Raw genomic sequence first — 17301 nt, forward strand, 5'->3', positions numbered from 1 at the left:
CTGCAGGATTTTTTCATATCAAATCCACAGCCTAATATTGTAGTAAATGGGATTGATGACAATACATATTGTGGAAAAAATCCACAGCAAATAAGTGAAATGTCATTCAATGCTGCAGTTCCTTGTGCAATGCAAAATCTGGCAATCATACAACTCAGAAACCAGACGATTTAGTTTCTGATACTTGCAGGATTACCGCTGGGTTAAGTTATATAGGCATTCTGCAATATGTACAGATATCCTTATGGTTTCAAATACGATATACTTTAGGGAAGAAGCTCCAAATGCTGTGCAATGTCCAATACATCTTAGAACATACATCCAAGTGCAGATCAACATGAAACTTTTAGATCACATTTTGTATTGACCTATTACAAATGGCAATAGAAATTTTTGAAGGAAATCTACCATCAAAATCCAGCATGATAAACAAGAAGGTTCCTCATATATTCAGGCACTATGTCTGTGGTAATATTTTTATATTTGTTGTCCATGGCCTCCTTCCTTCTAGAATCAACTTTTAAAACTATGGTAATGAGCCAGAAGGGCCCGGGGGGTGGGGAGCGTACCAGAGCCCCTCCATGCTCTGGCTTCAAAGGCAGCCTCTGCTCTCCCAGCACTAACCTCCTCCCTCTGCCTGATATAATCTCAGCACAGAGTGTTTGAGGGAAGTGCTCCTACACAGTGTAACAGCCTGTGAAGCAATAACCTGGAGCAGCACTGGTAACACCCCCTTTCCCCCCCCCCAGAGCCCTTCTTGCTCATTGGCTTAGTTTTAAAAGTTGATTTTAGAAGGAAGGAGGCCATAGATAGCAAATATAAGAAGATTACCACAGTCCTGGTACCTAAATCTATCAGTAAGTGTCCCTGGTTTATCATGCTCGATTTTGATGGTAGATTTCTCTTAAGGGGGGAAACAATTGCTTCTGTGATAATTTCTACACCAATTATTACTTATTGGCAATACACCCCTGGTTTTGAAAAGAACGCAGCCATGTTTTTTCAATCACTGATAAATTCAAAACCAAAGAACAGAGTCACTACATAACCCGCAAATAACCATACCACATTAAAAGGTTTTCTTGTCCTCCACTTAGTTTTCATGTATAATAGTATGTTATTGGTGGGAGTCTGACATCTGGACCATACAACATCAGCTGTTCTGGCTGCCTCCTGGCAATACAACCTATACAGTGGTTGGATCTGAAAGCAGGAGGCCCCTCCACTGTATAGCACTTCCAGGGAATTGCAGTTTTGCTGTCATTTAACTGACCCCAACCAATTGATAATCTATGCTAAGGAGAGATGAATGGCATAAAAACTAAGTGGGGGACCAACAAACCCTGTACAATTAAAAAAAAAAATGTACAACATTCAGTCAATTATTGACAAACATACAATCATGGCTTCTTTTTCTGCAGAGTATTTCATCTCCTCCTCTTGCAGTTTCTGCTCATATTGAAGGTACAGTTTCCGTGTCATCTCTCTCATGACATTAGCATTAGCTTCTTGAGAGGATTCTATCTGTATTAAAAAAAAAAAAAGTTAGCAAGGGTTTAAAAAACATTTCATCACAAAGTACTTGAGTCACCTGAATAAATATTCAAGATAAGAACAAGAACCGTATCCCAAGGGCCATCTGATAACAGTAAAATTCCAATGACACATCATCCACAAATTGAAAGACAAGTTCTTAATCTAATATTTTTTTCCTTTTTATATTGGAATGTGACAATATTTAATAGGCTAAATGTACAATAATATTTTGATATATCATTGAGGGGATTAGCTAGGAGTGCAAAGGCGAAGCAATGGATGAAAATTTAGATAAGAATTGCTGAAGGAGGAAGACAATGTTCTAGGACGGAACATAAATTAAAGGGAATGTCTTACAAGTTTTGTATTGAAATGTTTCTAAAAATGTTTGATGAATGGCGTTTAAAGATGTTTCCATGTTACTATTCTATATTTAAAAATAAAGAATATTTAAAATAAAGATATTTAAAACACTCGGATGAATCTGTTCACAGGATTATAAAGCAGCCAGAAGGTGGGGGGCGCTCCATTTTATGAATCCAGGAGCCACTGATTCTTTTCAATATCATCATCCAGCACCGATCTATTTTATGCTGGTTTACAATATGGCACAATTCACTATTTCTATATATACCCTAAATACAATACATAGAATACCTTTAAGCAGTGTTCATAAGGCAGGACTCCTAACATTGCCTGTACTGACCTTTGCCTGACCATTAACTACACAATAACTCAAATTGCCCTGACCTCAGCCTGCTACAGACCAGTCTCTGCCCTGTACGAGTGTCTGTAGACCCACCTGGGCACCTATACTGGGACTAGTCCGAGGAAGGAACCTGGTAGACCTATTTCTTTTGATGTCTAAATCAATGTACATGTCAAGAGTAGCCAATTTAGACTATGCCTTTGGTACAAGACCCAATTCTTTAGGTGGAACAGTATGTCTACAACATGCAACTTGCAGCAAATACATAGTATAGTGTACAGAGCAGGATATATCAGAATATTATCAGGTTTAATGTAATTTTACACTGCATATTTATCAAGCCAGTACCAAACCAGAATCCCAACCAGTAACACTCGAGGGGATGTTAGATGTTTAATTGCTGCTGGGATAGTCGCCAGCAGCATTTAAATCCCTGCTGATCCACCCCAAAATGGCGGAGGCTGCTGGTGCCGGCACGTGGCCGCAAGGATTTAAATGTCGCTGGCGACTTTTCCAGCAGCAATTAAACAGTTAACCGAATCATAATTAGGTTATGAAAAAGTTCAATGTAGTGCCAAAAGATGATTTATTTTTGATCACTGAATGGTACCAGGATCAAACACCTTGCTGGGTAATTGAACCCTTAGTGTCCAGAGTAAATGTATGTAATGTATGTTTATTTTTAAGTTCAATGTCAACATGAAATAATTTCAAACAAATCACCAAATTTTTTTTCTTGCAAATATACAGTATATACATATACATTTTTTTTTAAAAGTTTTTTCCTGTTGTAGCTTCCTTTTCACATGTGGACGTGTTTTATTAGGGATAGGATGTTGTTGAAAAAAGACCAAGCTACTGTTTATTACAGTGACTGGAATAGGAGAGGAATTACATCCTGGGTTATTAATTATGTGATTTCATTTTACCCCATTTCCACTTAAGGGCACCATCTGAAGTTATTCCTCTTTGGGACTATCAGTCACTATTATGTTAGTTATATACAACTGCGTAGCAGGGGGAACTGCTCTCCGCAGACTGACTGGAATTCCAGCAGGAGTGTCACACTATGTTATGTTTAGCACTCCTAAAACCTAAATCATATTTATCTGCTACGCACATTGTGACAGTGGTTAGGGATTGTATTTACCTTTACTTTTAACAACTGGTTCTCAGCTTGTGCCGCTTCCAACAAACGCTGTTTTTCTTTCAATTTATCTACGGACTCATTAAAGGAATGTTTCAGGTTCTTGACTTCATCTCTAATGTTGCAGTTCTCCAGAGTCATATCTACTAGTGTTTTCTGAAACAAAGATGCAGATGAGCCATAATGCTGCTGGAAGAGTCTTTTAAAGGAGAGGAAACCAATCAAGCTCCTGCACCTCTTTGATAATGTAACACACCCAATGACTAAAAACTACTAATATAACAAGTCAAGCATTGGATGAGCCTATTAAATATCAATTCATCCGTCCACATTATTGTGTCTGTTATGTAAAAAAACGTAGCTCCTGTAAATCATAAATACTCAACATTCATGCTTGTAAATTGCATTGAGTCTTTACTGAAACACTAGTTTTATTATATTAGGTAACTATATGGATATATTTATTTATTGAATCATAAAACATGTCCATCAAGTTTAACCTTTTACGCTTAGTATCTTCATCCAGTGCAGACTAATCCTCTGAAAGTAGCTGCATTCATTTATTATAAAATATTGTTGGATCGTGATCTACTGATCTAATAACATGGAAAGAGTCTATCAAATCTTCCTGTCTGCAGGAATGAAAAAATGGATAAATTGTTTCCTTATATTACACAACTGGTTGTAATTCAATTTTAACTTCTCTTTTTGACCTCTCTTCCGCTCTCTGTAATCTTTGTCATTTATATAGTGCCCAAAACTAGATGGAATTTTTATCTTTTTCATACCAGTTGAGTATAAAATGATACTTTTTTGTTTTAGGACATTATAGTGGTAGCGTGTGATGCAGAACTATGGAAAGTCTACCATCAAAATCAAGCATGTACAAATATCCATTGGTTCCTTCCTTCTAAAATAATCTTTTAAAATTATGCTAATGAGCCAGAAAGGCTAGTGGGGAGGTTTTCAGAGCCTCTCCATACCAAAGATTTACAGGCTGTAACAGTGTGCTAGGCTGACACTGTGTCCTCAAACCTCCTCCGCTGCAGTAAGATTACATAAGACAGAGGGAGAGGTGAAGTGCTGAGGGAAAAGGGGGGGGAGGAGGAGGCATTGTAACAGCCTGTGAATCTGCAGCACAGGGAGGTTGTGGTAATGCCCTCCAGAGATCTTCTGGCTCATTAGCATAATTATAAAAGTTGATTATATAAGGATTGAGGATATAGATAAGCCTGAGTTAGCATCATATGTTTTGTCTATGCTCAGAGTATACGCTGGGAAAGCTCCCTAAGTATACGCTGAGTATACACATTGACATTTAGCCACATTATACTTCATATCTGGCGAAAAAGTAAGGAATCAAATTTGTAGCAAGCTACGTCTTTCAATCCTGCTCCCTCCGACGAAAACGCTCAGCAGAGGCAATAGAAACCTATGGGGAGCGGATGCAGCGTATCACATCTCTCCATAAGGCGTGCTGAGTGCATACCACATTCAGCAGAAGCGGAAATGACATCATTGTGGAAACACCCCTCTACATGGGCAACAGCCAATCTCCGGCTGTTGTGGATGTACATCCCTCTCCCCCCATATTCAGGGATTAGGAGGAGTCCCTGGGCAATGTATTCCCCTATATAATCATACAGGGGGATACGTCTGTGCCATATGTTGTAAGGACACATCAGAATGCGTCAGAATAAGGGGATGTGAACCAAACCTAGCAATTATTGGAAGATTACTACAGTCACGGTGCCTGAATCTATGAGTAAATGTCCCTGGTTTATCCATGTTTGATTTTGATTGTAGTTTTCATTTAACTCTTATTCACATGGATGCTGACTGCTTCCTTTTTCAATTCAGATTTATCAGTTGCTAAGAGCCACTAATCTGTGAAAGTGCTAGGTCTTTCTATTGAGGACCTTATATAGATCTGTTATATCAATATTTTAAGCCCAGAAACCTCTTAAATAGTCATCATTTATGGTTCTTCCAGGAAAGTTAATTATTTTAGATCCAAGCAATTATATTAAATACCTGTAAATCTATTGAAGAAGCATTGAGGGAACTATTGGTATCTCCAAGACTGTCAATGGCAGAGGCTTGCGCCTGAGTGTGGCTCTCCAAAAGTTCTTGCTGTGCTGATGAGACCTAAAACAAAGGAATTCTTTATGAATATTATTTTTTCGTAATGTAAAGGCCAATCATCTTTTTTTATAGTTTTATAGTTATACCTTAGTTGTCATTGCAGAAATGAGTAATCAATTGCCACCATGGGCAGGAAGGATTTTGGCCACACGTAAACCATGCATAGTTTTTATTTCCAGTTCATCATAAGAATTATTACTACGGCCATTGACCACACAGAGAAGTCATGCACATAGACAACAGTTTTTGCTGAATAGTTTGTATCAGCAGGACACATGGCTGCAGTGAATTGGCACTGATCATATTAGTGGTTTAATATATTGCTTTCATGTAAACTCCAAAGAAAAATGATTACAGATGATTTACAATAATTACAAAAATTGTGCATCTACTTTAGAATTTTGGAGTAGTCAAGAATACCAATGTGGCGTTATTATAGAGGTAGAAGACTCATTACACAAATAGGTGATGGCACTGGTTCAGGTTGCTAGTCAGATCTGTCAGTGTAGTGACAGTAATAGTCATTAACTCTTGATATTCCATACAAAGAAGGTAATTTATCATAGTTATATTCTTTTTTCTCTTTTGTTGCACCTTTTTCAGTACATTGGTGCCTTTTTTGTTCCTATTCCATAGAGTTTTTTTCAAATTAGAGAATCTGTTTGCTGTCACAGGTTTTCCCTTTTGATCTATGCCAGCAAAACCTTGGCGTTAGCAAGGAGTATAAAAGGTTTAAAAAAGGCAAGTGCAAGTTGTGCAAAATGAAAGAAAAGTACAGTATATCAAAACCGGATACCACTTTGGAACAAAAGCGAATTGACCGATTTAAGACAATAAAGAAAGACCCTAATAAAAATAACCCTGATAAATTAGACGAAAAAAAAAGAAGAAACAAAAACAAAAGAGAATTAACTATGATAAAAAAATCCTTAAACAGTTTACAACATTTACCATTTACATTTACCTTCATTTCCTGAGTAAGATGTTTAATTTTCTCTTTCATATCATCATATTCTCCAAACATTCTTTCTCTTATCTTTTCCAAAGTTACTCTTACCTGCAATAAGAATAATATTTGAATGAGGTTCAGAAAAGCAAATTTGCTCTGTGCACTTAAAGATTCGGAAGACAGCTAGTCTTAAGATCCAAGAGACCCAGTGCGCAGTCCCAGTGCTACATTCATACGACCATATGGGTGACGTATGTACGGCGTATATACGTCCCCATGCAGGGAAATTGGCGCAGGGCGCCGTGTGGGAGCGGTACGGTGCTGCACACGTGCGGCATCGTACCGTTTTGTAGCCAGGAGACAGATAGGACATGTCCTATTTTTCCCTGTAATACGTGCCATGCACCACATATCGCTATGGAGAGGGGTGGGGGTGAGCGCCGCCCACCCTCTCCTCCTCTTCCCGGCGCCGACATTTGCCGCCGTACTAACTGATTCAGACTGAGCGCAGGATTTAACTTTTAAATTGTCTCACAATCTCAAGCACTTAGATGTACCACTAAAAGGATGGTAAACTCTGTGGGACCTGAGCGGGAAAGCGACACATTCATGATATCAGGCGCACAATCTTAGTGAATCACGGCACAGTGCATTATAGTCAGACAATACACTTTATGTGAACTCCGGTGACTGGGTAAGTAAATGTGCCCCTGTATGTTTTTTTATGTGCAAACTGCTTGCACATGTATTTAAGAAATGTTTGCGCCACATATGTGTCGCATGCGACCCTTTTGTGTTGCGGCTGCACTATTCTTTTCGCTACACAAATTTTGTCACTGAAGGGGGCGTTCCGGTGCACAGACACATTTATCAAGCAGAGTCTGACAGAAGTGTGTTGCAGGCCACATGTTATAGGTGCACCAAAAAAAGTTGCTGAACTCTCGGGGGAATGCAGGGGGTGCCAGATTCATGAAGAACATGCACCACAATTCATGAATCTGGCACACTCTGCACTATACACCGGCAAACTGCACATAGTGCAGTTTGCACTGTTTTAGTAAATGTGGCCCAATATCTATTGTACAAATTCCATAGAAGTAATATGCAGATCTCAACAGAAAACAACACGCTGACATTGACAATCATACTATACTTACATCTTTAATGTAATTCATTTCTTCTTTCAGTTGATGGGAGGACCATTCATAGACAACAACCTCATTTTGATTGTCGTTTTCAGCCCTTTGTACAACTCCATAAACCAGTCCATGAGAGCCTGTTCCTGGTGGTGGATTGCCTTTGGGTACAGAATAAAGGTGCTGTGAAGGCAATCATGACAAATCGTTAGATTGAGCCACCAAATATCCAGTATTTTTGACCAATACAAACTCCTAAACACGACATATTAAGATGGAAAACATATAGCAATATTTGTTCTTTCCAGACATATTGGGGCACATTTACTTACCCGGTCCAGTCGCGATCCAGCGGCGCGTTCTCTGCTCAGGATTCGGGTCCGGCCGGGATTTATGAATGTAGTTCTTCCGCCGTCCACCAGGTGGCGCTGCTGCGCTGAAAGTCATCTCATCGCGCCGGAATGCACCACCTCGGACCAGGTGAAGGTAAGCGCTCCCCAAGCGACACTTTTTCGGTTTTTAAATGCGGCGGTTTTTCCGAATACGTCGGGTTTTCGTTCGGCCACGCCCCCCGATTTCTGTTGCGCGCATGCCGGCGCCGATGCGCCACAATCCGATCGCGTGCGCCACAATCCCGGGGCAATTCAGGTACAATCGGCGCAAATCGGAAATATTCGGGTAACACGTCGGGAAAACGCGAATCGGGCGTAAATGACCCCCATTATCTGAATGAGATTATTATTGCAATAATCTTTACAAGTTTCATAAAATATCTCTATATACCTCTATAACTGGTAATATAAAATTAACGAGGATATAACACAGTACAAGCATATCTTCAGGTGTAATGGTGATACTCATTACAACATTTTGGGTCATATATAACATGAAGTGCTATTGAACTGACTAGATGTAGTCTCATAAAAGATGAGACACACATATTAGGAAAATGTCTCATACAAACAAAGGTTTGATGAAGTGGGGGCAACAAATGATTGGTGAAGAAATATATCTAAAAATATATAATTAATAAATCATTTGTCAGGAAACCTTATTTTCAATACACGTATATAATGCAAGAGTGAAGGTTTCACCTGACAGTCTTCCTTCTTGCTCCATGAGAGATGATCTTGTAGTCTTCTTTTAAAATGATATAAAAACGGAGAGTTTTCTGGCTGCTTACTTTCCTGCCTCACTGTAGTATCTTTAGTAATGCTAAATGCAGGACTTTACTGATACTTCCCCCTTTCTTAACCCGTTCATATCAATGGATTGTCTGGTTTCATAAAATGTTATACTACAAACCCATGAGGGTCTAAAAGTAATATAGAGGTAATACTTACTTGTCACTGATGGCCTTTGTCAATAGACATTGGCTTATAGTGACATTATGTGTCCACAGCATTCACATTCTAATACGTAACACATCACCGCCAAGCCTCCATATAGTAACAAAGACCAGAGAGAGGTAAGTATTTTTTGTAATTATTATTAGAATCTATTGTATAAAAATTAAATAAAACCAGACACCCCATTAAAGGCATTTCCAGAATTCCTACAACACCCCTTGCATGCGACTTGTTAAAACATGAACCAAAAATACAAACCTATTTCCCCTAATCTTCTACATCCTTTCTCTTTAGCATTTAATAAGAAAATGTATTCATAACATTTATTAGGTCAGTCCATTATTTATAATTTACTTAATAAGACAGGCCTAGGAATCTGCTCAATAGCATACATTACATATAAAGTATATCCACCTCTGCAGGTAGTATTATTAAAAATATTCATACTAAGATAATAAAGACACTAACAAAGAGGAATGCACCAGTCTACACACCCCAATACCAGTCCACTTAGTGAATTATTAACATGTCATCTTTCTCATTGATCTGCCTTCTCTATTTTCCCTTGACAGCTGCTGTCCTAGTCTTATAGTTGGAATACCTTCTGTTGTAGGTTGCAATGTTACATGAAACCTTGACTGGTTAAGTTAATTAAACTAGAAATCTTATTCTCATGATGTGTCATGTAAATATGTTCCTTCTCTACCACAAATAGTACAATTTTACCTTAGTGCTGGTAAAACATACACTTAGAGTCGATGTTAAACCCCTCAAAGACATGGAGGCAATTTATCATAAAGGGAATTATTAAAGTCAGTTTTGCTGGAGTGTGGTTTATCTTAAATTTATCAAATATTCATAATTTTTTATATGTGTGTGTGTTTGGGGTGAATTTGCTGTATTCATAGTTTGTTGTCCTTACTTTTGTAATGACTTTTATTTTCTCAGTGTTTCCATGTATTTATTAAAGTATTTGTATTTTCTCTACATCCCGATTGTTGTTGTGCGTTTTTTATAGTTACGTACTGTTTACCATTTTACACATTGTCTTGCCATATAACCCAAAGAGCTCCCAATCTATTATCATGGAATTGTGCCCATCCCTTTTTTATATACACTAGATCAGTTTTATTCATCATCATTGTTCTGCATATAATCTATCACAATTTACTGTACTTTAGCCCTAGGCTACAATAAACAGCTTTTACAGTTATCAAAGGTGTCTGCAATTAAGATTTATTGTTAATCCTGGTTCTTATGACAACCCAACATTTTTAAAATCCAATAGTCATAGAGGCCAAAAAAATTTTGGCTGGGGTTACAATTCTAAAGTACACAGTTCCGACTTACATACAAATTCAACTTAAGAACAAATCTGCAGAACCTAACTTGTGCGTAACCTGGGGACTGCCTGTATATACTTTTTTAAATGAAGTATTTAATATATGTCATACAATAAAGACATACAGCCTCATAAATGACCTATTGGCTATAATGATAAATATAGAATATCCTGTGGTAACACATGGTATACAGAAGCACAGTCAAGTGATTTCCTACACACATATCTGTCAGATAGAGGACAAAGGGATCTCTTTTTGCCTCTTTGAGTAGAAGACCTACTGTATTGATACAAAGTTCAAATAACATGATATGCTCATATCTAGAGCTTTAGGAATGCAGTACTTTATTTTTAGGTTATTCATTGATTGTAATTAAAGGAACTCAGTATATGTTTCCCCATGCTACCTCTTCCAGGCTGTGGACTTTGGCACTATATAGTTATTAAAGTGATTATACAATACAATTTAATCAATATGTTCCTCTTGTGCCATGCATTATAACCCTTTCATTATAATGTGCGATCAGCACATTGTAATGAATGAGGAGGAAAGTCCCCATATACACTGTAGTATGTCAGTAACCTAGGGTTAACGTACCCAAGTGACTCTGAAAAATAATAAAAATTAAAAAAAAGTTTAAAAAAAAATTATAATAAAAAAACCTAATAAAATCACCCCCTTTCCCTAGAACTGATATAAATATAAATAGATTCATTAATTTTTTTTTTTCTCTAGCTCTAATTCTAATTAGAGTAGACAATGGGGCACATTTACTTACCCGGTCCCTGCGCAATCCCCGATCCGGACTGTCCTTCGAGGATGAACTCTGCCGCGATTCATGAAGATAGTGTGCCCCATATCCTGCATGTGTCGCATCCCCGCTCAGGTCCACCAGAGTTCACCTTCTTCTTCCAGGTGCAGGTAAGTGCTTGGCTTGCTACACAATTTTTAAGTTAAATCCGTCGGATCGTCTGACAGCTCGCCCCTCAATTTGTGTCGCATGAAAGCCGACACGATTGCGCCAAAATCCGATCACGTGCACCAAAAACCCCTTTTAAATCCTTGTCCCAGCGGCGCAAAATGGAAATCGTTGGTATGTCCGACGAGAGTGTGGTCCACAGGGCCCTTAGTAAATGAGCCCCAATGTGCTAACTACGCTCTCTACTGTTCAGCACTGATTGTGCACGATGATGGGGGCAAGAGAAACTGTGGTCCCCACCACTCTATCTGAATCACTGACACTGTTCTCATATATATATATTGGAAGCTTATCTTGATATCTTGAACATTAAAAAAAGCTGCTCTAATTGAGTAGGAAAGTCCCCATATACACTGTAGTATGTGAGTATATGATAGGATCAATCAGACAACCTATGGTTAAATAATAAAAAAAATTGTATTAAAAAAAAAAAAATTATAATAAAAAACCCTAAAAATTCAAATCACCCCCTTTCCCTAGAACTGATATAAATAGAAATAAACAGTAAAAATCATAAACACATTAGGTAACCCGATCTATTCCCAATCTATAAAAATATAATAAAGTTTTTTCACAGTTTTTAACCCCGTAATGGAAAATAGTGGCCAAAGTCGAAAATGGCACTTTTTTGCCATTTTAAAAAATATGAAAAGTGATCAAAAGGTCGTACAGTCCTAAAAATGATAGCATTGAAAACATCACCAAACAGCTCCCCACAGCCCCGTACACCAAAGTATAAAAAAGTTATTAGCACCAGAAGATGGCAAAATATTTTTTTTTTTGTACAGGAGGGTTTAATTTTTGTAAATGTATGAAAACATTATAAAACCTATATAAATTTGGTATCCCCGTAAATGTACCGATATAAAGAATAAATTAGACATGTCATTTGGGGCGTACATTAAAATCGTAAAATCCAAGCCCACAAGTAAACAGCGCAAATGCGTTTCTTCACCAATTTCACTGCATTTGTATTTTTTTTTAACGCTTCCCAGTACATGGCATGGAGTATTAAATACCTCAATTTTGAAGTGCAATTTCTTATGCTGAAAACAAGCCCTCAAACAGCTCTGTACACAGAAAAATAAAAAAGTTCTAGCTTTTTGGAGGTGGGGAGTGAAAATGAAAACACAAAAAATTAATCTGAGTTGCTTTTATCTCGATCCATGAATCCCCACGTCTGTGTCTCAGTTTATATACATGCCACTGGGTTGGTTCCTCACCCTACATAATACGGACCTTCAGTCTTTCAGCCATTCATGGTTGTAATTTATTGATGTGCCATGTCCGGAGGTTGTGTGGACAAATCTAACTCACTTCATGCACCTCCCAGAACCCGTGTGTTCTGGGAGTGTCTGTAAAGGATAATTAATCTGTTATCTGGCAAACAGCTGATATATACCAAGCTCCAGGCTTCTCTGCAGTCTTTTTCTCCTAGGACCCTGTAAATAAGATGGCGGCTGATGGCTGGTTCAAGCACCAACATCGTTGTTTAGTAAATTATTTATTAAATTATTTTATATTGTTCCCTTATAAAGAATGGCTGGACCATTATATAATCTCTTGTGTCACCCCCTCATCCTCATAGACTATAAGCTCTTGTGAGCAGGGCCCTCACTCCTATTGTTCCATATGACTGTTTGTTCTTTGTAAAGTAATATAGTTGTATATGTCCCCTATGATTTGTAAAGCGCTACGGAATTTGATGGTGCTATATAAATAAAGATTATTATTATATTATTATTATTAATTGACCTTGCTTACCCCTCCGGGGTCCAAAACATCACATTTTGTCACAAAAGCGTTAGAAAGTTATAACCACTTATAATAACACAAGGCAGATTTAAAAAATAAGACTTGGTCTAAAATGGCTTAGTCACGAAGGGGTTGATAATATTTGATTGTCTAATAAAAAAAGATTTAACATATAACAATATCGGTCTAAGACATGTAGTGTCACTGAAGGAGAACAATATAGAAATGAAAATGGCTCACAAGAGTTGGCGGTTCTGATGTGTTTCTTTCAGAAATGAAGCCATTTCGTTTTCTTTTCTCAAGGGTTTGTCTGGAATCAACCTAAACAGAGAAAAAGAGAAGGTTTTCCCATAACAGCATAAGACATTTATTAAACTTTCATTACCTAATGCAGCAACACCACCGGTTAATTTGTATCTCTAGCTCTAATTCTAATTAGAGTACACAGTGGGGCACATTTACTTACCCGGTCCCTGCGCAATCCCCGATCCGGATTGTCCGACGAGGATGAACTCTGCCGCTATTCATGAAGATAATGCGCCCGATATCCTGCACTTGTCGCTTCCCCGCTCAGGTCCACCGGATTTCACCTTCTTCTTCCAGGTGCAGGTAAGTGCTTGGCTTGCGACAAGTTGTCCGAATCTGTCGGATCATCTGACGGCCTGCCCCCCAATTTGTATGACATGAAAGCTGGCGCAATTGCGCCAAATCCGATCGCATGCGCCAAACTGTGGTCCCCACCGCTCTATCTGAATCACTGTGTTCTCATATATACTGTATATTGAGAGCTGTTAGGGCTTGATATCTTGAACATTAAAAAAGTAGCTCTAATTTTGGTCTTTTAGCACCTGAAAGCAGTTGTCTAACCTTTAAGGCACTTGCAAAATAAGACCAATGCAGCTTATGTGTCTCAGGCTGTGTTTTACAGTAACAGTGGCGAGAGTAAAATCCAAGTGGAAAAGTTGTATTGTGAATACAACATAGGTCACAAGCACACTGACCTATGCCCATAAGTCAGCTGCGATGGTGACCCCTCACCTCTCCATTGCAATGAATTACGTACAGCCCGTAAGACGGTGAAAGATAGGACATATCCTATCTTTTTCCCGTTTACGTATCCTTCCATGCGACCATTGCCGGCCTGTGGGGGGACGTATGTACGGCCGGAAGCTTGCAGCCGTACATATGTCCCCCTATGGTCGTGTGAATGTGGCCACATACTGAGTCACATACAGACTGTATATAAATATAACATTACAAAAAGTAAAATTTTTGTTATTCATCACACTCAGCATAATACATCATTAAAGATGTGGACCTATTCATGTATAAAACTGAGGATATACACTCGCCGGCCACTTTATAAGGTACACCTGTCCAACTGCTCGTTAACACTTAATTTCTAATCAGCCAATCACATGGCGGCAACTCAGTGCATTTAGGCATGTAGACATGGTCAAGACAATCTCCTGCAGTTCAAACCGAGCATCAGTATGGGGAAGAAAGGTGATTTGAGTGCCTTTGAACGTGGCATGGTTGTTGGTGTCAGAAGGGCTGGTCTGAGTATTTCAGAAACTGCTGATCTACTGGGATTTTCACGCACAACCATCTCTAGGGTTTACAGAGAATGGTCCGAAAAAGAAAAAACATCCAGTGAGCGGCAGTTCTGTGGGCGGAAATGCCTTATTGATGCCAGAGGTTAGAGGAGAATGGGCAGACTGTTTCAAGCAGATAAAAAGGCAACAGTGACTCAAATCGCCACCCGTTACAACCAAGGTAGGCAGAAGAGCATCTCTGAACGCACAGTACGTCGAACTTTGAGGCAGATGGGCTACAGCAGCAGAAGACCACACCGGGTGCCACTCCTTTCTGCTAAGAACAGGAAACTGAGGCTACAATTTGCACAAGCTCTTCGAAATTGGACAGTAGAAGATTGGAAAAACGTTGCCTGGTCTGATGAGTCTCAATTTCTGCTGCGACATTCGGATGTTAGGGTCAGAACTTGGCGTCAACAACATGAAAGTATGGATCCATCCTGCCTTGTATCAACGGTTCAGGCTGGTGGTGGTGGTGTCATGGTGTGGGGAATATTTTCTTGGCACTCTTTGGGTACCAATTGAGCAACGCCACAGCCTACCAGAGTATTGTTGCTGACCATGTCCATCCCTTTATGACCACAATGTACCCAACATCTGATGGCTACTTTCAGCAGGATAATGCGCCATGTCATAAAGCTGGAATCATCTCAGACTGGTTTCTTGAACATGACAATGAGTTCACTGTACTCAAATGGCCTCCACAGTCACCAGATCTCAATCCAATAGAGCATCCTTGGGATGTGTTGGAATGGGAGATTCGCATCATGGATGTGCAGCCGACAAATCTGCAGCAACTGTGTGATGCCATCATGTCAATATGGACCAAAATCTCTGAGGAATGCTTCCAGCACCTTGTTGAATCTATGCCACAAAAAATTGAGGCAGTTCTGAAGGCAAAAGGGGGTCCAACCCGTTACTAGCATGGTGTACCTAATAAAGTGGCCGGTGAGTGTATAGTTAATATAATACATACATTGCATATACAAACATAAACAATGTCATTCTAATCAGTGAATAAGACTTCAACTCCTTCTGCCCTTTAACTTGCTTTATATTTTTATCAATAAATAAGTGGAAATAAAGTTACATGCAGATTTCCTAAATTTGACATACAGTATAGTATGGCACCACTGATATTCTTATTAGTCAATTTAGTGCCAATAGTAAAGGTAGTGACTGAATGGTGGAGGAAAGAGTACAATTCCAACTGTTCCAGAATCTGTGAGTAGTACATATTAAAGAATGCAAAAGGCCTGAGTTGGTGGAAGATTAAAGGAATTTGTCTTCCAAAGAAAATTATCTCTTTTTCTGATGCCATTTTGGCATGGATGCATCAATCAGTGCCAAGAATATAGTGGTAGGGGATCTATTATACAGCATTTTCAAATATAATTGATTTAAAAGGGAGCCTCACTCTCCCTCCTGCTCCCTCAGCACTTCCCCCATTATTTCACAGCAGCAGAGAACGTTTCAACACACAGCAGGAGGGGGAGGTGCTTGTTGCACAGTGGTAGAGCCTGTGAAGCTGCAGCACAGAAGGGCTCTGGTCAGGGATTAATCTAAACTCTGTGTTGCCTGAGGCGAGCTATAGAATAGAGCCCCCTCCTGCCCCATCCAGAAGAACGATTATATATATCAGCAATATATCAGGTTATAGTTTTAGTAAGTTGGTACTCCAATCATTGTCTCACACCCATGCTGACATCAGGTGTGAAGAGACATTATTGTTAGTTGTCAGGTCCTGCTTTATAGGAGGTGATTGTGCCCCTGATGCTGCCTCCCCCCCAACTTGCTCTGGGTGGTGCTCCCTGAGGCAGAAGGTTCAACTCGCCTCATGGACAGTACACCCCTGGCTCTGGTAACGCCCCCTAGAGGATCATTAGCATAATCTTAAAAGTTGATTTTAGAAGGAAGGAGGCCAATGAAACTAGTGCCCCTTATAATGCTTTATTTTGATGGTAGATTTCCTTTATCATGGTCAGAAATACTAAAAATACAGCTAAAAAAATCATTATATTTATAACTTAATTAATATGAAGGACGCGGCACTCGTCAATTTCCGCCAGCTCCATAGAGATTAAAACAGCAGAACGGTCATGCGTGGCCGTCTGCTTCATTACTCTGACGGAGCGACGAGAGGACTGACGGAGGCACGTGGGACCCCATCGGACCCCTCGTTTTTCGTGATCTGTGGTTGTCTCATAACTGAGACCCCCGCTGATCAGCAAGAAAGGCCCTATCCCATAGCAAAACCTCTTTAAGTCAAACTTTATCAATATCTAGTAATACTTGGCTGTGTGTATAGGACATCAAGAGAAAGGCTATGCATTATTTACGGTATTATAATTTTTCCTTTTTTTTTAGTTTTGTTTGTTGTTATTACGTAAACCAGAAAAATCATTTTTCAAAACTACATTTTTTAGCATATTAAGCAAATGCATGCTCATATTACATGTTATTAGTACTTTTTCTTCAAAACTGAACATATCAAGTGTCATAGTGTTGCATTTACTGCAACTGATAGTACAGAGCACCTGCTGGCCACATCATACTAACACAGACCAGATGCTCAACCTGTTCTACCTCAATTATTTCCTGCGCCCTCATTACTATTAGCCTTTAAAATTAAAGACCGTTTCAGTGGCCCTCCTTTGT

General features: G+C 39.0%; 1 protein-coding gene across 5 annotated transcripts in view; it reads right to left on the reverse strand.

Annotated features, from left to right (window-relative positions):
• The window catches only part of MYZAP (myocardial zonula adherens protein), a 64491-nt gene that overhangs the window by 13605 nt on the left and 33585 nt on the right, over positions 1-17301 (reverse strand). For 4 of the 5 annotated variants that reach the window (XM_072148129.1, XM_072148126.1, XM_072148127.1 and 1 more), the window contains 6 exons: positions 13289-13369; positions 7644-7805; positions 6502-6594; positions 5427-5540; positions 3396-3548; positions 1399-1524 (listed from right to left, as the gene is read on the reverse strand). In XM_072148129.1, coding sequence (XP_072004230.1) covers positions 1399-1524; positions 3396-3548; positions 5427-5540; positions 6502-6594; positions 7644-7805; positions 13289-13369 — 729 coding nt within the window. The remainder of the gene's footprint in view (positions 1-1398; positions 1525-3395; positions 3549-5426; positions 5541-6501; positions 6595-7643; positions 7806-13288; positions 13370-17301) is intronic. The other variant, XM_072148128.1, reaches the window with a different exon arrangement.

The sequence above is a fragment of the Engystomops pustulosus genome, chromosome 4, assembly GCF_040894005.1.
Source record: "Engystomops pustulosus chromosome 4, aEngPut4.maternal, whole genome shotgun sequence".
NCBI classification, from domain to species: domain Eukaryota; kingdom Metazoa; phylum Chordata; class Amphibia; order Anura; family Leptodactylidae; genus Engystomops; species Engystomops pustulosus.